This window comes from Rana temporaria, chromosome 3 (genome assembly GCF_905171775.1).
Source record: "Rana temporaria chromosome 3, aRanTem1.1, whole genome shotgun sequence".
NCBI classification, from domain to species: Eukaryota; Metazoa; Chordata; class Amphibia; order Anura; family Ranidae; genus Rana; species Rana temporaria.
The window spans coordinates 126,980,656-127,005,309 of NC_053491.1; the positions used below are offsets into that span (position 1 = coordinate 126,980,656).

General features: G+C 40.9%; 1 protein-coding gene across 1 annotated transcript in view; it reads left to right on the forward strand.

The window, feature by feature from the left end:
- Positions 1–24,395, forward strand: part of CAMK1D (calcium/calmodulin dependent protein kinase ID) — a 404,427-nt gene extending 380,032 nt beyond the window's left edge. Inside the window, exons 7-11 of the mRNA XM_040343402.1 lie at positions 1,657–1,769; positions 4,701–4,779; positions 12,697–12,784; positions 14,184–14,316; positions 23,810–24,395. Of these exons, the coding sequence (XP_040199336.1) occupies positions 1,657–1,769; positions 4,701–4,779; positions 12,697–12,784; positions 14,184–14,316; positions 23,810–23,940 (544 nt within the window). The 3' untranslated portion in view covers positions 23,941–24,395. The remainder of the gene's footprint in view (positions 1–1,656; positions 1,770–4,700; positions 4,780–12,696; positions 12,785–14,183; positions 14,317–23,809) is intronic.
- The last annotated feature ends 259 nt before the right edge of the window (positions 24,396–24,654 follow it).

The following is a 24,654-nucleotide window of genomic DNA, read 5'->3' on the forward strand; positions in this document are numbered from 1 at the left end:
TGGTCAGGACAGGATGGACAATAAAAGCGAGTGTCACACCTAAATCCGCGTTTGCTGCAGACACAACATCTTCTTTAAGGGGTTCTTTGGGTAGGTGTACCAGGGAGAAGAAAAGGAAAATGCCTCTCATACAGTCGGCTCACTGCATTTGCGTTGGGAAGTTGGGCAAGAGCACCGTCTGGAAGCAGAAGGGCTCTGACGATCTCTTCCTGGAATTTAAGGAAGGTTTCAGTCCATCCTGAAGCTCTGTATAGCACATGAGCGTTCAGCAAAGCCAATTGAAATAAATATACAGACACGTTTTTGTACCAGCGTCTGGCCTTACAGGCAATTAGTTACGTCGCCAATAACTGGTCATTGAGGTCCACCCCTCCCATGTTAAGGTTGTACTCGTGGATACAGAGGAGTTTCTCCACAAAACCAGTCGCCGTAGGAATTTGGACTGCCATGTCTGCGTGAAGCGAGGACAGAACGAAAACATTTCGTGAATCCCTCCACTTCAATTCAGACACACAATGGGAGTTATTTACTAAAGGCAAATCCACTTTGGACTACAAGTGCACTTGGAAGTGCAGTCGCTGTAGATCCGAGGGGGACATGCAAGGAAAGTAAAAAACAGCATATTAGCTTGCACATGATTGGATGATGAAATCAGCAGAGCTTCCCCTCATTTCAGATCTTCCCCTTAGATCTACACTGACTGCACTTCCAAGTGCACTTGTAGTGCACAGTGGATTTGCCTTTAGTAAATGAACCCTGATGTCCCATACCAAGATCAACCCCCCCCCCCCCCCAGACATGATTTACACAGACTAACTCCTTTTGGTCATGAAAGGGGCTCAGAGTATTCTTTATCTGTAAAAAACCTGTCTGTCAGTTCTCGGGGGTACTAAGGTTATCTAAGAGGCCTCTAGTGGGAGCAATGAAAGGATTTCAGTTTTAAAAAATTATCTTTTGTTCTGAGGTTTTTGTGTGTCTATAAGGTTGTTATTTCAACCTCTGTAACTAATGAGTATTTTTGAGGACAAGGAGTGCCACACATCTGTTGTGTATAAGCGCAGATTCCACATCCAAATCCAGTATAATTTAACCATGCCCATTTTTGGCTGAGCCATCCCTTTTTCTCAAGTTCTAAAGCTGGGAGGTATGGTGCCGAAAAGGTTGGGGGGAGACACACGGGAAAGGTGGGTTACAACTTATGGGCACACACTGGGGATGGGCTATTAGGTCTTGGCAGTCTTGTGTGGCTCTCAATTTCTTACAAATACTTTTTGGCTTAAAGTTACTTACCCCTTCCTAGAAACAAAAATATTATAGTTTATCAAGCTTCATTTTTAGGTTTCGATTTTTCTTCTTTGTTTTTTGTTTTTTTAATGTCTGTCCTGGCGCAACATGAGTTGGAGAAAATCTCTTTAACGTGAAGGGAAATCTGTTGTTAAATGCATCTCACTGAAACTATAAAATTTAGATGTCCCACTATGGTCACAAGAACAAATAGAGAGGGTGAAGTTCCCTAGCAATGATGCAGACAGCAATAAAAAGTGAAGAGGGATTTTTACCACTTGCAAACTCAAACCTAGAACAAAGTTTGGGCTTGGAATATGCTTTAATGTTTTTGTACCTGTACTGTATTAATGTTATCTATAACCTTTTTAGCCTCTGCGGATATCCACCTTTCTATGATGAAAATGACTCCAAACTCTTTGAACAGATACTAAAGGCAGATTATGAATTTGATTCACCGTATTGGGATGACATTTCAGATTCAGGTACGTGCATTTCTATGCCATGTTTGTTTGTTTATTTTTGTGAATTTCAAACTGTGAAACCTTAAAGGGTCACTAAAGGAAAACATTTTTTTTTGCTGAAATGACTGTTTACAGGGTATAGAGACATACAAGTTAACTGATTCCTTTTAAAAATGATTACAAATAGATAAAATCAATCCTATAATGTGCCTGCAGGTTAGTTTAACTTTTAAACTGGTTTCATGTTCCTGTGAACTAGAGAGACACACAGAACAAAAACAAACAAATCCAGGGCAGTGTTTTGTTTTTAAAATTAATCTGATTGGTTCTGTTAAGTTTTGGACACACTGTAATGACAGCTTAGACCATCGTGAAAATCTCCCAGTACTGTGGTTATAAGGAAACGGGCAACCAGGAAGTGTGGAGATCACAGCAGAATTACAGCAACTTCAAAGCAAAAACGAACAATAAGGACATGAAACCAGTACTGCAGTAAGGTAAAGGAAGTTATTTAGCTAAAAAAAAAATTCCTTTAGTGATCCTTTAACACATCTAAATACTAATTCGAAGTGGTTGTAAACCTCAGACATGAAATATGAACCTGGGGCCCTCCAGCTGTTGCAGAACTACAAGTCCCATCATGCCTCTGGGACTGTTTGTAACTGCCAGCCTCACGGGAAATGCCTCACGGGAAATGTAGTTCCACAACAGCTGGAGGGCCCCAAGGAAATGCTGGGCGGCTGCTCTCTGATGCAACACCTTTATTGTGCATAATCATTAAAATCCAAACTATTAATCCATAAATCACAGGGGTACAGGAACAAAACAGCTGATGTGTTTAACACCATTAAAAGGTGCTTAATCATAGCTGAAGAACATAATCTGATCATACACATTATATATATATATATATATATATATATATATATATATATATATATATATATATATATATATATACTGTGTGTGTATATATATATATATATATATATATATATATATATATAGTGAAGAAAGGTCTATTGCACTACTGCGAGTGATGGAACGTGTACCCCATATATGGACCAACCAAAGATCAAAGTCCATCGGGGTCCCTCCCATAAGCAATCAGATGTAAGTGAAACCACACATGTGGGAAGAACATCGAGAGAATGGAGACAAGTGGAACTGGAGGCATGGGCGTCCGCTCCATAGGGCAAGGGGGGTCATTTGCCCCCCCTACTAGAATCATCAGGGAGAGCCAGGAGCAGGGCCTAACTGGCCCTGGGGCCGCTTTAAGCGGCGACTGCAGCGCTTCCCTCCTTCTGTCCTCCGGCGCTTGTATCATATGTCATGGAGCTGGGTCTGTGTGCAAGGTCTCGCCCCTCTAGTTCGGCTCCTCTGATAGTCTTCTAGTGTTCCTATCACACGAGCCAAACTAGGGGGACGGGATCTTGCAAACAGACCCAGCTCAGTGACATACGATACGAGCGCCAGAGGACAGAGGAGGGGAGCGTAGTTTTATATCGTTTACTAGGCCTGTGCTTTGTTTGTTCCAACATCTGTTGCCACAGGTAACACTAGACTTTTTTCTGATGTATTCTTAGCAAGTCTGGAAACGCAGAGCAAACACAACACAGAGTTGTCCCTTATTTAGAGTGCCTGTCCCTCTTCTGGAATCAAATCCATTTGTCCCTCATTCAAAAAGGTTCCTCTCTAGACCTGAAATAAATATACTGTCAATATAGTGTAGTGTTTCAGTTAAGGGAAAGGGGTGCTGTAATGTAAAGGGGTCCAGTGATGTAGGGTGCTGTGTAATGTAAAGGGGTCCAGAGCTGTGGGGTGCTGTGTAATGTAAAGGGGTCCAGAGCTGTGAGGTGCTGTGTAATGTAAAGGGGTCCAGAGGTGCAGTTGTGGAGAGGGGGGGGGGGTACACAGTAGTGACAAAGAGATATTGAAAGATGCAGGGGGCACAGTGGGGTGTTTTTACATTTTAATGTGTGGGGGGGGGGGCTTTTAACCCCCACTAGCGGTCGAAGAAAGGGTAAAATGCGACTCTGTATTGCTGCTGTCGAAGCGCCCCCCCTGAAAAAATTTCCGCGGACGCCCATGACTGGAGGGCCCCAGGTTGCCTACCCCTGCCCTAATGCAATAGGCCGCACACACCTATGGAGGCATTATCTTCTGCTGCTTCTTATTTTTTCAGTGCCAGGCTCGGGCAGGTCCAAAGCTTGGTTGTTTTGCTTAACAACAATGTAATTTACAGAGAAGACTTATGCAGCGTACACACGATCAGAAATTCCGACAAGAAAACAGTGTATTTTTTTCAGACGTAATTTTGGCTTAAACTTGTGTTGCATACACACGGCCACACAAAATTCCGACTGTCAAGAACACAGTGACGTACAATACTACAACGAGCTGAGAAAAATGAAGTTCAATGATTCTGAGCATGCGTCCAATTGATTCCGAGCATGCATGTTTTTTTTGCGCGTCAAATTTGCATACAGACGATCGGAATTTCCGACAAGAACTTTTCCCGTCTGAAAATTTGAGAATCGGCTCTCAAATTTTTGCTGTCGGAAATTCCAGTTGGTCCTGTGGTGTGACAACAGATGGAGTATTGTAGTAAGATTGAATACACTCAATGACTCTAATAAATCAGTCAGAAACAATCATGTACTGAATTAATAACTCAACACACTTATTACTTTTGAAAGAACAAGACTTGTGATTACTTGAACAGCAGCCCAAGAATTGCTTGACGTGATATTAATCATGATCTTTAGTTTACCTTAACATATCATTTTTGTAAATAATCGGCTGATATTCTGCAAACAAGCCCACAGGGGGAAAATCCCATTGTAAATTCCCAACTGTGAATACTAATAAATTGAACAGCTGACTTATATCACACACATGAATATACGGTAGCAGGTCCACTATATTTAAATGTATTCTGTCTTTTAACAGCTAAAGATTTTATCGGCAATTTGATGGAAAAGGATCCCAACAAGAGATACACTTGTGATCAAGCATTGCGACACCCATGGTAAATGCAAATCTTACTGTTATTTATAAATCTTACCTCTATGTAGTTTAGGGGCTTGCACTAACTACATAACAGCATTATAGCCATATATAAAATCAACTCTGTCCAGCCAACCTAGTTTTGAATTAGAAAAAGGTTGAGTCCATGAGTCTCTGCCAAAGCCACGCCGCTTTCAAGTCTACACTTGGGTTATCTGGATGGGAGTGAAACATTTCTTTGATTTTATACATGCATCACTTCGGATGAGCAGCTTTTGGCAGTCTGCACCTTTCTCCTTGGTGACTACAGGAGTTTGTCTTTCCCAGCTTAAGTGGCATTCACAATCTAGCACCAAAGTCACAGGATTATGGCCATGTCTGGAATTTAAGACTGGGATCCTACAGCTCCTTATACAGTAAAATTGGGATCCACTGCCACATTTTGGAATAGGGGTTAGTGAAGTTCTGCTCAAATCCATGCTCATCCCTCTGCTAGGTTGATCCATTTATTATGAATGCTGAAGTTACAATAATTCTGTACTATGTGCCCATGTGGCTCTCTGTGTGCTTTTGGGGCAACCCTATTTCCTTTGGGGGCAGTGAGCTCCAAATTTGTCTGATATTTGTGTAGCACTAACCCCCGAAGGAGCTGCTGAGTATTTTGGGTGCCACGTTACCTCTATCTTCTCGCTGTCCAGGGTAATAAAAGAGAGTCTGAAGAACTACAATGTCCACACGATACACTTATTTTTCTAGGATTTATTTGCAGAACTTAGAAAAGAAGTTGGAGGGGTGGAAGGGTAAATAGGTAGGTAGGTTCAGGTGTATAATCTCAAATAAATAAACACTCCTGCTTCCAGCAAACAGTTCTCGTCGACACTCTAGCCAGAGTGGGTATTGCTCACCCGGATTGGTCCCTCTCACTGGCCCAGCAGCCGGAATGGCGCACGGAATAAAGTACAGTCTCTGCCACTGACCTTCCCTTACAAGGAGACACTTTTGGTCCAGAATCCCCTGCCACAGGATTCAGCACCCGGATCTCTCCAGATTAACTGTTGTAGAACTTCGATCTGACAGGCGATCACCATCGAGCCTCTCAGTGTATGGTGCATCCTTTGATGAAGTTTCCAGGCCTTCTCTCAAGATACCAGACTCTTGCATGGTCCTCTCCAGGATAGGTCCTCCCCTGGCTTCCTTCATCAAGTGGCTTCCTCCCGCAGGACAGACAGCACAGGATCACCTTGAAAGTGTAAACCCAGTCTGACTACTGGGCCTACCAAGCGAAGCCGCGACCCCAGGACCAACGTGGTCCCGGAGTCAGGATTCAGGATCACGCAACCCCGGCCAAAAGGAGAGTTACAACAGAATTACAAATGTGGAGTTACAAAGTGGTGTTCAATTATCTATACACATACATCTAAATTAACATTAACATCTAAGGAAACATGACTATATGTTCAAACATGTGGATTGTCTACAGCATATCTTTTAACTAACAGCATGGACACAATTTATGCCTAAAAACATATATACTGACAATGACAGTGCACCTCTACTGCATTACCTTTTTTTCCGCTTGCCAAGGGTTGCAAACTTTAAAATTTAGAAAACTTCCATGAACAATCTGCTGGCTAGCCTTTAAATGCTGGAACACATGAGGGCCTTCTTTTCTCTCAAACTAGAAGAAGGAGGAAGTTTCTGGTGATTAAAAGATTCCCCAGGGAAACAAAAGTAAGGCAATAAAGGTTCCACCTGCCAGTCAGTGCTGAACAAAGATTTAAAGTGACAGAGCGGACAGTTAGGCCCCGTACACACGATCGAGTTTCTCGGCAGAATTCAGCCAGAAACTCGATCAGAGCCGTATTCTGCCGAGAAACCCGGCCGTGTGTACACTGTTGGCCGAGGAAACCGACGAGGATCTCGTCGGGCCGAATAGAGAACATGTTCTCTATTTCCTCGTTAGTCAACGGGGAAACTTGGCTCGCCGAGATCCTCGGCGGCTTCACAAGGAACTCGACGAGCAAAACGATGTGTTTTGCTCGTCGAGTTTCTCGGGCGTGTGTACGGGGCCTTACACTGGTATTTGGGCAATGAGGTATAATATATTGGTTCATTATCAAACCACCATAGTCTGTTAGAAAGTTGGATCATCACACCAATAATAAATCTAAAGTTATCCCACAAAAAACAGCATTTATGTGTAAGGCAACTAATCCTGTGTCCACAAAAGTCTGGTATCCAAACTATCATGCCACAAACTTCTGATTCCAAACCACCAAACAATCTTTACTTTACCACAACGGTGCATTAACAAGCTCATCCATATCTGCCAGCATCTTTGTTATTTCGAGGGAACAATTTAAATCGGGGGGAAAAAATCCACCCTTTTCTGTAAGAGCAATTGGACCAAAGTTTCTCCCCAAGCTGCAAAGCTTTAGCCATAACAGTGTGCCATCATATAGAAATATCTAGAATTATGATAATCCAATGTCTACGGGGGCCTATTTACTTGTTTATAATGTTGCATGCTAACATGAATTGTGTTATGGCAATCTACTTAAAATGAATTGGCTGCCCTAGTGCACTTTAAAAGTTTGTGGTCCTTTTTTTATAATGCACTACCCTAAGTTGCTGCATGCTTCAATGCAGGTGTGTCACCTTCTCTCATTGGAGTACCCTTCAAAATGATTGGCTTTGCATCACAGAAACACATGCTACATGCATTACTGCAACACCGATGTGTAAATGGACCCTTAAAGTGTGTGAAAAAACAAAGCTTTTTTGTACTTTTGGATAGAGTAGGGAACCTCTATCAGGTTTTGCGTCATCACTAGGAACAGGAGTGCACCTCCCACGCACCAAAAACCACTGAGCTAGAAAATCTACTTTGTTCCAATTAAAAATATTCCAAAATAGTGCCGTTGAATTGGCAATAAACACCAAATTGGCAGTATCTGCCAAAGGAGTATAGCAGGAATGATCCTCCATGTGATCAAGGCTTAGATAACTGGTCTGTATCCATCCACACCTCTGTGTTACAGCAAGAGAGTGGATCTATGCTGTGACATAGAGGTGTGGATAATCGCCCAAAAGGAACACAGGCATCAAAAGATAAACTGACAGGGGTTTTGATCATTGCAAATTCCACTCAAAAATAAAAACAAAATGATATGCTTACAACATAATTAAAGTAAGTTAATCGTCAGTAGACTGCAGCAACTATTGCTAATTTTTAGCTTGTGCCCAGCCACTCATATTAAAGACTATGGGCTACCAAAACAAACATTTCCGCCTTGGCACATCCTGGCAGCTTGAATCTTCTGATTGTAATATCTTGTGAGATCTCTGCTATGGACTTCCCATCTCCAAATACATTCTGTGTATATTACCAGAGGATGTTTTATATTCACCATTTGAACCCACTTATTAACAAATTTTACATGTTTTTATTTATTTCAGGTACTTATATAGCGCTGTCAATATATGCAGCACTTTACATATACATTGCACATTCACATGAGTCCCTGCCCTCAAGGAGCTTACAATCTAAGGTCCTTAACTCACATTCATGCATACGCATAATAGGGCCATATTAGACAGGAGCCAATTATCCTACCAGCATGTCTTTGGAGTGTGGGAGGAAACATACACAGGCACATGAAAACTCCAGGTAAGTAGTGTGGTGGTTGGGATTCAAACCCCGCAACCCTTTTACTGCCAGGCGAAAGTGCTAACCACTACAACACTGGGCTGCCCATTTATATTAGAAAGGATGAGTAGGGAATACTGTTTGGCTTCCCAACCGATTTGTTGGGATCAGAGGGTTGCATCTCTAGTGTTGAATGAATGATATAGAAGCCACTGAGGTGGTCAAAACATAGGGAGATTTCAAACGTGAAAAAGCAGTGTGCACTAATTAAATCAATACCGTACTTTCTGGCGTATAAGACAACCTTTTACACCGGAATTACACAGCCAAAAACCGGGGGTCGTCGGGTGAAACAGCTGGCCGATGCATATCAGCCCGCCGAGTGCTCTGTAAAGCTATATGTATTCAGGACATGCACCGCTCAGCCAATCCCAGTGGACGATGCACTCTGTTGATGACTACAGAGCCTGATAAGCCTGCTCGGATTGGAGTAACAAGCTCTGCCAATCCGATCAGGCTACATATATATGCCGGCAAATAACGTATGTCTGTTTTATCATTACAATGCTACAGATTACTTGACATTTATTTACCAAGCTGCGCTTCTCAGCAATGGATTATAGTTTACAGAAATCTGCTTTATAGCGAATACCATATAAATAGTGCCTAGAATACAATACACACTGTAGATTAGACACTAGATTTGATTTCTATGCATAGCCAAAACTATAATTCCAGGCAATCAGTACTGATCTTGCACCCCCCCCCCAATGGATGAGCACCCCACTTTCACACACAACCACCCACCCCCAATCCATTACTTTAACAGAGCATTTTTATTTCACATGGGTTTGTGTGCAAGACAGTCTCCTCTACAAACCTTCTTTTGAATGCCTGGGCACCTGCAACCACTCCCTACCAGTTGACTTTTAATGGAATCTTCTTAACACGCAACCACTTACATATTTTCCTTATAATTTTTAACGTTCATTCATTTGATTTTTTTTTTTATAGACTTCCCGAATGTAATCACGCAGCATTGATCTATCTACCTATCTATCTATATGTATATGTGTGTGTATGTATATATATATATATATATATATATATATATATATATATATATATACAGTACAGACCAGAAGTTTGGACACACCTTCTCATTCAAAGAGTTTTCTTTATTTTCATGACTATGAAAATTGTAGATTCACACTGAAGGCATCAAAACTATGAAGTAACACATGTGGAATTATACATTAAAAAAAGTGTGAAACAACTCAAAATATATTTCATATTCTAGGTTCTTCAAAGTAGCCACCTTTTGCTTTGATTACTGCTTTGCACGCTCTTGGTATTCTCTTGATGAGCTTCAAGAGGTAGTCACCTGGCGCAGCACCCCATCACTCTCCTTCTTGGCCAAATAGCCCTTACACAGCCTGGAGGTGTGTTTGGGGTCATTGTCCTGTTGAAAAATAAATGATGGTCCAACTAAACGCAAACCGGGTGGAATAGAATGCCGGTGAAAGATGCTGTGGTAGTCATGCTGGTTCAGTATGCCTTCAATTTTGATTAAATCCCCAACAGTGTCACCAGCAAAGCACCCCCACACCATCACACCTCCTCCTCCATGCTTCACGGTGGGAACCAGGCATGTAGAGTCCATCCGTTCACCTTTTCTGCGTCGCACAAAGACACGGGGGTTGGAACCAAAGATCTCAAGTTTGGACTCATCAGACCAAAGCACAGATTTCCACTGGTCTAATGTCCATTCCTTGTGTTCTTTAGCCCAAACAAGTCTCTTCTGCTTGTTGCCTTTCTTTAGCAGTGGTTTCCTAACAGATATTCTACCATGAAGGCCTGATTCACACAGTCTCCTCTTAACAGTTCTAGAGATGTGTCTGCTGCAAAAGGTGGCTACTTTGAAGAATCTAGAATATGAAATATATTTTCAGTTGTTTCACACTTTTTTGTTATGTATAATTCCACATGTGTTATTCATAGTTTTGATGCCTTCAGTGTGAATCTACAATTTTCATAGTCATGAAAATAAAGAAAACTCTTTGAATGAGAAGGTGTGTCCAAACTTTTGGTCTGTACTGTGTGTATAAATATATATATATATATATATATATATATATATATATATATATATATATATATATATATATATATATATATATATATATATATATATATATATATAATTTTATTTTTTTATGAAAAAAAATATAAAAAAAAACTCAGAACATACAATTCACTCAAATTTAAACACATATTTATTTTTTATTTTTTGGCTTTTATTTTTTCTCATTAACAAATGTGCTTATTTTGCATATGGATGGCCTGTTAGTATATTGCCAACAAGGGACAAGCAGTATCAGCTTTTTATAATGTGCATATTTAATACTGATGGGACCATATAAGTGGATTTCAGGATTTTAATGGTGTTTTGCCAGTTTTCTTACCTCTTGAAATTGGAATATTGTATTATTCATTTTTATTCAAATCTGTACAAAAATAGCTTTGTTTGCATGAAATGCTCTAACCAGATTGCCTTTAATAGGCCCCAAGTGAGAGGGATTAGAGGCTGAAATATATTACAGGACAGCTGCTCCTCTTCACCGTTTTGGTTTTACCTAAATTTTGGAAGAATAGCCTGAGAACATCTGGGGGGAATAATGCAGCAGAGTCACACATGGGGGTGAAGACACTATTTTGAGACAACCATCCAAGATGCAGAAAATAACTTCAAAGAACTGTAAAGATGACTACTAGTGTGATCAGTCCCAGATGCCTCTATTGCACTTCTCTGTCTCCAGCCAGCGTACACACCACGGCTTTCATTATATCCAATAAACATCAGGCAATAAGCTAAATGTGTTAGTCACCAGGGACCAATGAAACTATACCCAAACTGCATTGATGGCCAGAAGTAGTACAAAAGCTCTGAAGACTATTTTAATCTAAAGATCGTACAAATGTCAGTTGGACCTGTAACTATATTAGTTCGTATAATGATTAAATGATAAAATGCAGGTACAGTTTTTAAAGGCACAGGAGTTCAGGATATGCAGAAGTAGACGGGATTCTTTACCTCTCAGGATCAGTTCTATTTTTTTTTTTTAGGTTCTCTGACCTTTCATATGTACAAAGGAGTGTAGGGTCACAATTCAATAATGCCATATCTGATAAAAAAAATACTGGTCTGTTCATCTCTCACACTCATACCTGTTGATAGTTTTATAAATTGCAAATATTCTCAAAATCAATAACAAGTGTGTGCTTCGAAAAAATATAATTTTAAGAATTATAAACTAGCAAAAGAATAGATACCTAATTTCCAATCATATATGCATAAATAATCGTAGCACAAGAAAAAGAATTGGTGCAGAATCAAAAGAATAAAGATACATATATTCATCTGGAGGATCACTGTTACTTACCTTTGGGTGATGGGAGGTTAACTGCAAATATTCACGCATTTCTGGATTTTCACTTTGTTTGTCTTCTTATGATTGTTGCAATAATAGAAAATGTATTTTGGACTTTTCATATTTTTTGCTTAGAGTTTATTTTTTTCACTTATCTGTGTATGTTGTATTTACACAGTTGAATGTATATATTTTGTTATTATTATTTTTTTAAATTTTACAAGGGGGCAAAAGACGCAATTGCCCCAGGCCCCCCTTCCAGAGGGGGCCACAGGCTTCCTTATAAAAAATGTAATGCTTTTAAAATTAGTTTTATTTAAAAAAAAAAATAACAATGTGTGTGTGGGTGTCAGCATACAGAACAGTTAAGCCTGACTTCAGATGCAAAAAAAGAGATGATGGCTTCTGGCAGATGTTTTAATAAAATTGAAAAAAAAAATCAGACAAGTCTCCTATTCGGAACCTAACTTATATATTTTTTTAGAACAAATTAGGTTTATCATGTATTACAGTTCATTTTTTTTTTCATATAATTAAATTTTTATGTTGAGGAGCTCCCAAACTTGAAGTACCGCAGCGTTTTTGAGCTCCAGCTAAAAAAAAAAAAACATGGACAGCCGTTTTTAAGCTGTAAAAAAGGCAAAAAAAAGTGGCTGTAAAAACGTCCATAGAAATGAAGCCTTATAGTTATCTTTCACTTTAATTACTGACAAATCTACAGGTTCTGTGTCCAATGCCTCGTATGCATTTTATTAGCGACAGCAGCAGTGTCATTTGTGTGTGTCAATAATTTAAGAGATGAGTCTGTGTATCTGACTGTAACTGGAAAACATTTTAACTTGTGTTCAATATTTTTCAGGATTGCTGGGGATACGGCTCTATGTAAAAATATTCATGAATCTGTCAGTGCACAAATCCGTAAAAACTTTGCAAAAAGTAAATGGAGGGTAAGTCATCACAAATCTTCTGTTCCTTTCATATTTGTACTGCTGTATGCACAGGTAAGATCTGATCCTGTAAAGTGAACAAGAGGCTCTATCCACTGAAGGATGTAAAATAATTGCAGTTTAACTGTTGAAACTTTTATAGATGGCTAGGTTTATCCAAAACTGTACCAGCTTGAGCCAAGTGAAATGTGACATCTTGCAAACTTCATTACAGACACAGCTGTGCTGAGAAAACATATAGGGTACCATTGCTGATCTTTCTTTCTGAAGATGCTATTATAACTGCCTGGCTGTTATGCTTAATATTAAGGATGATCCGAACAGTCCCCAGTTGGGTTCGCACCAGAACTTGCAAACATGCAAAAAATGTGTTCGAACACGAACATGAAAAATCAAAAGTTCGTACCTGGGGGGTGTCTATAGTATGCCTGTAAAGTGGCACATTTTTCCCGTGTTTAGAACAGTCCCTGAACAAAATGACATTTCGAAAGGAAAAAAGGTAATTTAAAAATGCTGGTGGCTATAATGAATTGTCAGGTCCCGCAATACAGATACAAGTCATTGAAAAAAGCGTCATTGGTTCCCCCTCCTGTCCATTACCAGGCCCTTTGGGTCTGGTATGGATATTAAGGGGAACCGTATATCAAAATAAAAAAAAATTGCATTGGGGTCCCCCCAAATTCCATACCAGGCCCTTCAGTTCTGGTATGGATTTTAAGGGGAACCCTGCGCCCCAAAGAAAATGGCGTAGAGTTCCCCCCAAAAATCCATACCAGACCCTTATCCGAGCACGCAACCTGGCAGGCAGCAGGAAAAGAGGGGGGGACAAGAGAGCGCCCCCCCTCCTGAACCGTACCAGACCACATGCCCTCAACATGGGGAGAATGCTTTGGGGTCCAAAGCACCATATCCCCAGGTTGATGGGGACAAGGGCCTCATTTCCACAACCCTTGCCCGGTGGTTGTGGGGGTCTGTGGGCGGGGGGGCTTATCGGAATCTGGAAGCCCCCTTTAACAAGGGGAACCTCAGATTCCGCGCCCCCATGTGAATTGGTAACAGGGTACATTGTACCCCTACCATTTCACAAAAAAAGGGTCAAAAATGTTAAACACAAGAGACAGCTTGGGACAAGTCCTTTATTAAAAGAGAAAAAAAATTCCAGCGATGTATATCCATTCTCGACCCGATCATACGAAAAAACATTTTTTTTTTCATTTTGGCAGAACTGGCTAAAGCTCCTCTTTAACTCGTATAGTAAGTCAGCCTCAATGAATCTAACATCCTTGTGCTTTGAAGATTTTTATGAAGACATCACTTCCAGCAATAGCTTAGGCAGTTAGGATTGCTTTTTATCATTTGTTGACCCAATCATTTCACTGACTCTGTCATACTTTTTCAGCAAGCATTTAATGCTACTGCAGTAGTGAGACATATGAGAAGATTGCACCTTGGCAGCAGCCAGGATAATTCAAATATGTCCAGCAATCACAATCCTGCAAGTGCGCTTCCAGATGGCACAAGTCGCAAAGACTGTAAGTATATGCTTCTGATGTTTTGTTCCCTAAATTGACAATTACATGTTTCCTCATAATTCTGTTGTCTTTGTGTAAACTATCTTTGAAGGTACACTGTCATCAGTAATGAAAACATTTGTCCGTACTGTGTTTTTTGCACCTCTTGCACCTGGTTGTTGTGAAAGCTACTGTACATCTCTCTAGTATTCAGTATACTGCGTATTCAGCAAAGCTAATAAGCTACTACCAGTTATGTGCTGGTATGTGCAGAAAATTAAATATTAGATTGAAATTTAACATTTCTGTCTAACATGTTTGTCTTTACATTTTGATCATAAGTATAACGTTATTATTATTATTATACAGGATTTATATAGCGCCGACAGTTTGTGCAGCGCTTTACAACATTAGGGCAGACAGTACAATTACCAATACAATTCAATACAGGAGGAATACTTGTTATAAGTACAAGTATTATATATATATATTAGGGCTGTTACTGATTAAAATTTTTGTGTTCGATTAATCGTTTTTTTTTTAATCGATTAATCGACTAATTTCGATGAATTAACGCAAGAATATACACATTTGCCCCGATGCTGTAAGATTATACACATTTGCCCCGATGCTGTAAGATTATACACATTTGCCCCGATGCTGTAAGATTATACACATTTGCCCCGATGCTGTAAGATTATACACATTTGCCCCATGCTGTAATATACACATCTGCCCCCATACTGCAAGAATATACACATCTGCCCCCATGTGTACATTACAGCAGCATGGGGGCAGATGTGTACATTACAGCAGCATGGGGCAGATGTGTACATTACAGCAGCATGGGGGCAGATGTGTACATTACAGCAGCATGGGGGCAGATGTGTACATTACAGCAGCATGGGGGCAGATGTGTACATTACAGCAGCATGGGGGCAGATGTGTACATTACAGCAGCATGGGGGCAGATGTGTACATTACAGAAGCATGGGGGCAGATGTGTACATTACAGAAGCATGGGGGCAGATGTGTACATTACAGAAGCATGGGGGCAGATGTGTACATTACAGCAGCATGGGGGCAGATGTGTACATTACAGTAGCATGGGGGCAGATGTGTATATTAAAGCATGGGGGCAAATGTGTATATTAAAGCATGGGGGCAAATGTGTATATTAAAGCATGGGGGCAAATGTGTATGTAAAGCATGGGGGCAAATGTGTATGTAAAGCATGGGGGCAAATGTGTATGTAAAGCATGGGGGCAAATGTGTATGCAAAGCATGGGGGCAAATGTGTATGCAAAGCATGGGGGCAAATGTGTATGCAAAGCATGGGGGCAAATGTGTATGCAAAGCATGGGGGCAAATGTGCATGTAAAGCATGGGGGCAAATGTGTATATTACAGCATCTGCCCCCATGCTTTAATATACACATCTGCCCCCATGCTTTAATATACACATCTGCCCCCATACTGCAAGAATATACACATTTGCCCCCTTGCTTTACATACACATTTGCCCCCATGCTTTACATACACATTTGCCCCCATGCTTTACATACACATTTGCCCCTATGCTTTACATACACATTTGCCCCTATGCTTTACATACACATTTGCCCCCATGCTTTACATACACATTTGCCCCCATGCTTTACATACACATTTGCCCCCATGCTTTACATACACATTTGCCCCCATGCTTTACATACACATTTGCCCCCATGCTTTACATACACATTTGCCCCCATGCTTTACATACACATTTGCCCCCATGCTTTACATACACATATGCCCCCATGCTTTACATACACATATGCCCCCATGCTTTAATATAAAGGATGGTTGTCGTCCTCTCTTACCTACAGACCGGTCCGCAGAGTAGCTGATGGACACGTGCGCAAGGGAAGATAATACAAGCAGGCGGGCGGGTGATGATGACGTCAGCGCACCGCTACTTGGCTGCTGCCGGGTGGACCAAGATGGCTGCGGCTCCGGAGCTAGGCCGAAGCCGCGGTCTTTCCTATGGGCGAGACCGCGGAGCTCACTCCGCGGATCGTCGATCAAAAATATTTTAGTCGATCAAAGAAATTAACGATTAATCGAACAATTAATCGTTAATTTCCGCAGCCCTAATATATATATATATATATATATATATATATATATGAAATTGAAATATAATTAGTTTGAGACCTGTAAATAATATGAAATGGTTCAAAAGCAAACTGTCAGAAGTTACAAAAATATTTACCTGATTAAAAACTGAAAATCGTATTTGTATACTCTCGATGAAATCCTTTTTCTTTGAGTCCAAATGAGGGACACGGAAAGTCTTAAACCTTCAGGTTTAATTGCTGCCTATAGGACAATCAGTAAAACAACTGCAGGTCAACCTGGGACAACCCCTCCTACTACCAGCATGCCTCAGTTTCTTAGCAAAACTGTACCAAGAGCATGATTATAAAGACAGAGGAGTGGGACCAGTGTCTCTCAATGGACTCCAAGAAAATTAAGCTGTCCAAATGAGGAGTAGCCGACAAAGCCACAAAAAAAGTTAAAAGGTCTAACAAAGAACTAAAAATAAAGGGCTGCTTGCAACTCAAAGATCTGCCTGAAGAGCGTTCTGTCCGAAATTGCCATCAGAAGAAGCCTGGGAAAAACTGGGAGATTAGAGGTTAAAACACAAGGAGGCAGGAAGGCAGGGAACTAAACTTGAACCTGGGACACCACCTCTTGCTTTCAAGCATTGGGGATGGAAGACTTCTAAATGATCACAAAGGACATCAAATGTCCCTCTACTCTGGAAAGTGGGGGTGCACCTTCATGCCAAAGAGGGATTATTGGTGAATTTGGCATACTTGGAATGCCAGATCTTGCAGTGGTTGGAGTATCAAGCTAGGAGCGTCTCTATGTGGAAATTTAGGGCACAGTGAAGTGAAAGGGATACTTTTGGGAAGTAGCAAAGGGAGATTTGTAAGTTTGCTCCTTGGGCTTTGTCCACTGGACAGCAATTTTACCCCAGTAGCATCCTTGATGATAGCATCCAGGAGTAAACACAGTCCGGAACTTTAGCCACAGAGCCCTGTTCAAGTCCATTAGCAAAAGATCAAGCAAGCAGTAGGCGTCTAACAAGCCATCACAGCTAAAATTTAAAGACATCTGGTTCATGTGACTAATAATCTGCATGTCAATGTCGGCATTAATCAGATTTTTAAGAGATTTAACCCATTCAGCCATGGTCTGGCATGGGAGAACTACAGCTACCCTGAAAATCAGTAAAAATGTTCCCCCCTCAAATTAATCCCCAGGTCCCAATAATGACATTGGAGGATTTGGATCTCATTTTTCTTTACTGTGCAAGCATCAAATGCCACTGAATTTTTTAGCGATTTCTTAGCTAAAGCAAATTTATTGCATAGAAACGATCACAAAAAAAGCAATGTTTCGAAGTCGCACAGGACCTCTTCGTCAGGCAAGAGCCTGACGAAGATGTCCTGTGCGACTTCGAAACGTTGTTTTTTTTGTGATTGTTTCTATGCAATACATTTTTTTGGACGTTTTTTTAAACGATCCTTGGTGTGCTGGCGAATATATCTACATGATTGCTTTTCCAGTTCCCAGCTGGTGATCGCTTCAGCACCCTCTTTTCTCATTGGCCGCTCTCCAGGAAGGTGTGCAACTGGAATATTTTTGAGACTGTAAATATATAAGTGCGCGCAAATTGGGTAAATGTTGCTTCGGGATAAATTAAAGGAAAATTATATATTTTTTTCTTTTTAACTATTTATTCCCAATAAAAAACCAAATAAATAATAAAATGTGTATGCACATTTGCTACCAAATGAAATCCCTATCTGTTCCAAAAGATGTATAATACATAAGGGTAGACTAAAACGCTGAAAGGTATAACTTAACTTTAACTTTAACTTAGACTTCATTGAAATAAAAAAATATTCTGGGATTCAAGGGAATTTACGCAGAAAAAGGCCCAGGCATTCAAGTGGTAAAGCGGTAGTAAACCGAATAATAAAAAACAATGGGCCTCCATGCAGGTTTAAGTCATAATGCACTAGTATGCACCACACAACTAGCACATTATGACAGACTTACCTGTACACGGAGACCTCCAGTGCTTCGCTGTTACTTCTCCCCGGCGCTGCCATCTTCACCTGGTCTTCCTTCCGGGTTTGGGAGCTCCGGCTGTTTGTGTTGTGTCTCTGCACACACACACCCTTTCTCACCCCAGCTCCACTTTTTCAACAGGTAGAAAGTCACAGGGGCTGTCAGACAATTCTGGGCCTGTCTGGCACTTTCAGTTTCTTACAAGCTTTTCCTCACCATACTAAGATGAAAGGTTTCCTACCCCTGTTGTATGTTATATTTTTTGTATTTATTTTCATTTTAATTTTCAGCTTTTCTACTATATATGCAGTACAATACATTTGATCATCCTGTCTAAAGTGGAATGGAGGAGGCGACTAGAAATTGCTTCCTGGCGCCTGGGCTACTGTTCCTGTACACTTATCTGTCTTATGTAACATCATCCACCGTGCCACCAATTGTCACCTGTTTGCATCTCCATACAATTAAAACCTCCGTACACAGCCCCGGAAGCTGTATAGAAGCATAATCTTTGCAAGGCTCTTGGCCATTGGTTAGCGTCATTATGTGACAGCACTGACCAATGAGAGTCTGTTTTTTCTTCCAAAACAAAAGAAGAGGAGCCCTTGAAAATGTGCTTCTACAAAGCTTCCAGGGCTGTGTACACAGTGGCGTATCTAGGGTATGGCAGCCATGGAAAGTGCCATGGGCGCCATATGAAGGGGGCGCTGATGAGTGGCTGGGCAGCAAGGCACTTACCAGGGTCTGAGGGTCTCTTCTTCCCTCCTCCTGAGCATAGGCAGGATCTCCTTTTCAGCACCTTTGCTAATGGACAATGGCAGCGCTATCCCTGCTGCGTTCAGCCATAGCCCTCCCCTGTTCTCCCAGGCTCTCCCATTCCATCTGGTCGGATTGGCAGCGCACAAAGAAGAAGGAGGAACATCAGTTTCTCCCTCTCCTCTGTGAAAACTGAGGCCTTAAGCGATGAAGATCTCATCACTTCCAGTATTGGTTCTGCATTTACCTGGCCTTGGAGGGCAGAGGTGGCATCAGGGGTCTAATAAACCCCAGATTTCTCCATAAAGAGGATATGTCACTACCAAAGGTATCACAAGGGATGATAAATATCACTAGTTTTGTTAGCTGTGTTTTTTGTTAAGGTTATCTGAAAAATGGGTTTCAAATGTTTCGACAGGGGCGCAGTTTCAGTGCTTTCCATAGGCGCTATTTTCACTAGATATGCCTCTGTGTGTACAGATGTTTCAAATGTACGGAGATGCACACCGGCGAACATGGGTGGCACGGCAAATGATGTTCCACAAGAAAGATAAGTGCACAAAGAACAGCAGCAGTGAAAAGGCTGTTAAGAGGGCCTTAATGTTTGTTTGGTTAGGTGTGAAGGTGGAGATACCCTTCATAATCTAAAATCCCCCAAAAACTTTAGCACGGCTGCTTATCTACAGCAGAGCTAAAGTTTTTTTAATTCCTCACATACTGCCACTCCGGGGGGGGGGAGGGGGGAGTTGTGAAAAGTGGGGGGGATTTGTGAAGAGGTGAGAGCTGTGGGGGGATTTGTAAACAATTGGCATAATAAGGTGTTTCCCCCTATAACAGGTTTTTATTGTCATTCTTTCCGGACAGCCTATAGTCCTGATATAGCGGCATTACATTAGGGTTATTGGCTGGCTGCTCTGCTGCAAGTAAGTTAGGGGGGTTAGGGGGCACAAATGACTTGCCTTGCCTTGCGCTGACAACTCACGCTATGCTACGATAAAAAAAAGGCTCCTTTTTAGGTGGCTCCTAGATTCAAAGCAAATTTGTCAAGCCCTGTTCTAAGACCTGTGTGCATTTTTCTAAAGGCCCATCCAGGTTACAATTCTAAACGGCCCTGAAATCTCATTAAACAAAAAGGAAGAATTAGTGACACAACACAGACAGTTCTGGCATCCTTTATGTATTCTAACAAATCTTTAGCCAACAGGAAACCATAAATGTTTCCAGTGCCTGTTCACTGCATAGGAAAATATTAAACACACGTGTTTGTCCAGCCATGGCTGAGGTTGCTGTATTATGTGAATTTTTAGTGCAGCAGACATCCAAACCAAAACAGGTTGCTGTTATTCATTGTGATCCTCCATAATATTCGTTACAAACATTAATGGAATTATATGTTATAGTACATCTGATCAATGAACTTTAAAAGGTGGTAGTTGGCAGTTTAAAGGTACCTCATTCCAACATACACAAGTTATTATTGTATGGAGGAAAAACAGACCTTATAAGGTATTTTGTTTATTATATTAGTCACAAATTTCATTGTAAAGCTTGGTTACCTTTCAAAAACAAGAAGAAAAAATTCTAAATGGTGTTTTAAAATAAAACTCCATTTGGATTCTAAAACCAACTATTTAGTTACTGTATATACTCGAGTATAAGCCAAGTTTTTCAGCACATTTTTTCGTACTGAAAATGCCCCTCTTGACTTATACTCGAGTGACCTTTTTGCGACTGATCTCCCGGACTTTGGGGACCCGATACTGGCTGGCCGTAGGTCCCCTGGACCTTAAACTTGGCACACATGTATCCCCAATTCTCCTCAACAAGTGTGCAAAGTTTGCTGTCTGGGGGACCTACAGCCGGGGAGCACCTATTTTTCAAACCCGGGCACCCCTTCTATATACTCCCATGTTAAACGTAAGTCTAGTCATGGACACAGTGAGGCATGGGGCACAGTGAGGCATGGGGCACAGAGAGGCATGGGGCACATTGAGGCATGCACATGGACACAGTGAGGCAAAGTGAGGCACAGTGAGGCATGCAGATGGACACCCTAGGCTTATACTCGAGTCAATAAGTTTTCCCAGTTTTTTTGTGGTAAAATTAGGTGCATCGGCTTATATTCGGGTCGGCTTATACTCGAGTATATACGGTACATACTGTAATTCTTTACAAATTTAAGAATGCTGATATGCTTTTGATGTTGTTTTAAATTCTAAAAAAAGTTTTTTTAATATAACTAGTACACAAAAAGTAGCTTAGTATGCAAGAGATTAATAATAGTAATCTGTATGAAGTATAAAATGCACACATCTCTGCCTTTTTAGCAAAGCAAATATGGCAGTTGTTGGGACCAGTTTATAGCTAACATCAGATGGGGTGCACATGTGCAGGGCTGTGAACAGAACAATACAAAGATTCCCCAACACACACTCCAATAACACCTTTTTCACACTGAAGCAGCTTTCAGGCATCTTAGCGCTAGAAATAGCGCCTGTAAAGCACCTGAAAACCACCTCCCATGCTGACCGAATGTGAAAGCCTGAATGCTTTCACACCGGGTGGTGCGCTTGCGGGACGTTAGAAAAGACCTGCAAGCAGCACCTTTGGGGTGGTTTGGGAGCGCTGTATAAAGCGCTCCCAAAATGCCCCTGTCCATTGCAATGAATGGGCAGCACCACAATTCCAGCCCAAGGCCGTCATATGACATCCTTGACTTTCAGTGGGAATATCTGAATGATGCCTGCAGCTACAAGCATCATTCAGATATCCTCGTTTTCAGCCAGCAATTCTGTGCACCATAAGAACGATCATAGCGGCAGTTCCACCGCTTGATCCTTCTTATGGGCAATGGGAGGGGACATCCCACCGCCATCAGGGACCCAGAGAAGGAATTGGCCGCCGCTGGATGACGACCATAGAGATGACTGGTGACCACATGGTCACCAGTCATCTTTATGACTGTTGGAGGCCCGGGCATGACAAACAAACAAAGCCACAATCGCGGGTGGTAAACATGAGATCTGTGAAATTTTTTTCAGTCTTATTGACCCTGCATCTCTCCATAAAGAGGACCTGTCACAAACCATTCCTATTACAAGGGATGTTTACATTCCTTGTGATAGGAATAAAAGTGAGAAAAAAAATGTAAAAGAAAGTGTAAAAAAATAATAAAGTAAAATCAAAAATATATTTTTTTAAAGCGCCCCTGTCCCTGGTAGCTTGAATTTTTTTTGCGCAAATACTGTGCAAGATATAAAGTAGCAACGACCGCCATTTTATTCCCTAGGGTGTCTGCTAAAAAAAACATATATAAATGTTTGAGGGTTTTGAGTAATTTTCTAGCAAAAAAAATATGATTTTTTACATTTTTAGGAGAGTGCCAGAATAGGCCCGGTATGGAAGTGGTTAAACAGCGGTAAAGCGCCGCTAAAACGAGCTGTACTTTACAGCTAACGCACAGGCGGCCCCAGTGTGAAAGGGGTCTTGGCTAGCACAAAAAGCCTGTTTCAACATTTAAACAGCCTTATTTTTGTGCATCTAACAAAATGTAATAGACTGTATAAAGTACAGTACGATGAGTATGTTTTCCTTTTTCTTAATTTTTACTAAAGGAGGAAATATTTGACCTAATAGAGGTCTAACAAAACTTTTCAGAGCACAATAACATGCATTCACTACAATTTAGAACAACTAATATGCTAAAGGTCCAGCTAATGTATATTACAATTCTAGGCCCAGATTCACGTACAGCGGCGTATCTTTGTGCGGCGGCGTAGCGTAAATAGGCCGGCGTAAGCCCACCTAATTCAAATGTGGTAGATGTGGGCGTGTGTTATGTTAATTTTATGTGACCCCACGTAAATGACGCTTTTTACGAACGGTGCATGCGCCGTCCGTGAAAGTATCCCAGTGCGCATGCTCCGAATTAACCCGCAAGAAGCCAATGCTTTCGACGTGAACGTAAATGATGCCCAGCCCTATTCGCAAACGACTTACGCAAACTACGTAAAAAAAATGTTCAAAATTTTACGCGGGAAGCCTAATGTAAACAGCGTATCTGTACTGCGTCGGCTGGGCGTACGTTCGTGAATTTGCGTATCTAGCTGATTTACATATTTCTAGGCGTAAATCAGCGTACACGCCCCTAGCGGCCAGCTTAAATATGCAGTTAAGATCCGACGGCGTAAGGGACTTACGCCGGTCGGATCTAATACAAATCTATGCGTAACTGATTCTAAGAATCAGGCGCATAGATACGACGGCTCAGACTCAGAGATACGACGGCGTATCTGGAGATACGCCGTCGTATCTCCTTTGAGAATCTGGGCCCTAATATATAAGGTATTTTATTTTTGCTGCCAATCTTGTATTTTGTTTCAGTTCTTCAACATAGGCCTTTATACATCAGAAGTTTGTCAGTAAAAGTTAATTCTCACCAGTGGCATTCACACATTATCTACACTAGGGTTGGACAAATATGAGCCTTTGTAAATGAAAGCATATGTTCCCTGTCTCTATAAATTGCCTGCTGGCTCCTAGACTCTACTTCTTGGCTCCAGCAGTCTGTGAGACTTTGTCTACCCAAAACATTTCACTTTGTTTTTACTATTACTTTATTTTTTTTTCAGGTAAGTCTCCATCAAGCCCATATAGCTTCCTGACTGGAGTTACTCCCTCTTCTACAGCCATTACTGCAGTAGGTGGAGATCGAAGACCGATACCTGCCTCAGTTGCAGCAGTGCATTCTGGGAGCAAATGAGCAGCCAAAGAAAAACCAAGGTGGAAAGTAGCAGACTCTTCGCATGTGATTTCATTCTGAATTGTGCACTGCAGGATGGACTCATTAAAAAAAAGGAAATTTTTTATGGCCATATTTTATACTGCAAGACAGATGGTTTCATCTATTATAAACTGCAATGGCTCCAGCACCAATAGGCAAAATAATTGTATCTGGTGCTGAGCCTTGCAATATTCTTATTACTGGACATTAATTTTTTCTGATAATTTGCTTTATTCTCAACGTGGGTATTGGTACTGTATATGTTGTATTTTTTCATTAATCGAGGTATCAACTGGATTATTTAATTAATACTAATTTTGATGGGTTACTTTATATTTTTATTTTAATATGATATTTTTCATTGAAATCATGCTTTCCCTCTTTTCCCCATGGGGGTAGATAGTAGACTAAGTAAAAATTGAGACTGTGTAAAATTTCTGTTCTTTTCAGTTGACTTTAAGAAAAGTCTCCTGTACTTATTACTCCTGTCAGTATTCTAAAAGTACAAAGCCGACCCCAGGCAGTGTCCATGCATACCTCGATATGTAGACTTCAGTACCCTGGGTGCCCAAAATCCCAGCGTACTATAACAAGAAAATGTGTACACTCCCTGATAATGATGATTAATAGCCTGCCCTTTTTTTTTTTTTTTTTTTTTAAGTGTATTTTGTGCGTTTACTCGAGAGAGGAGCC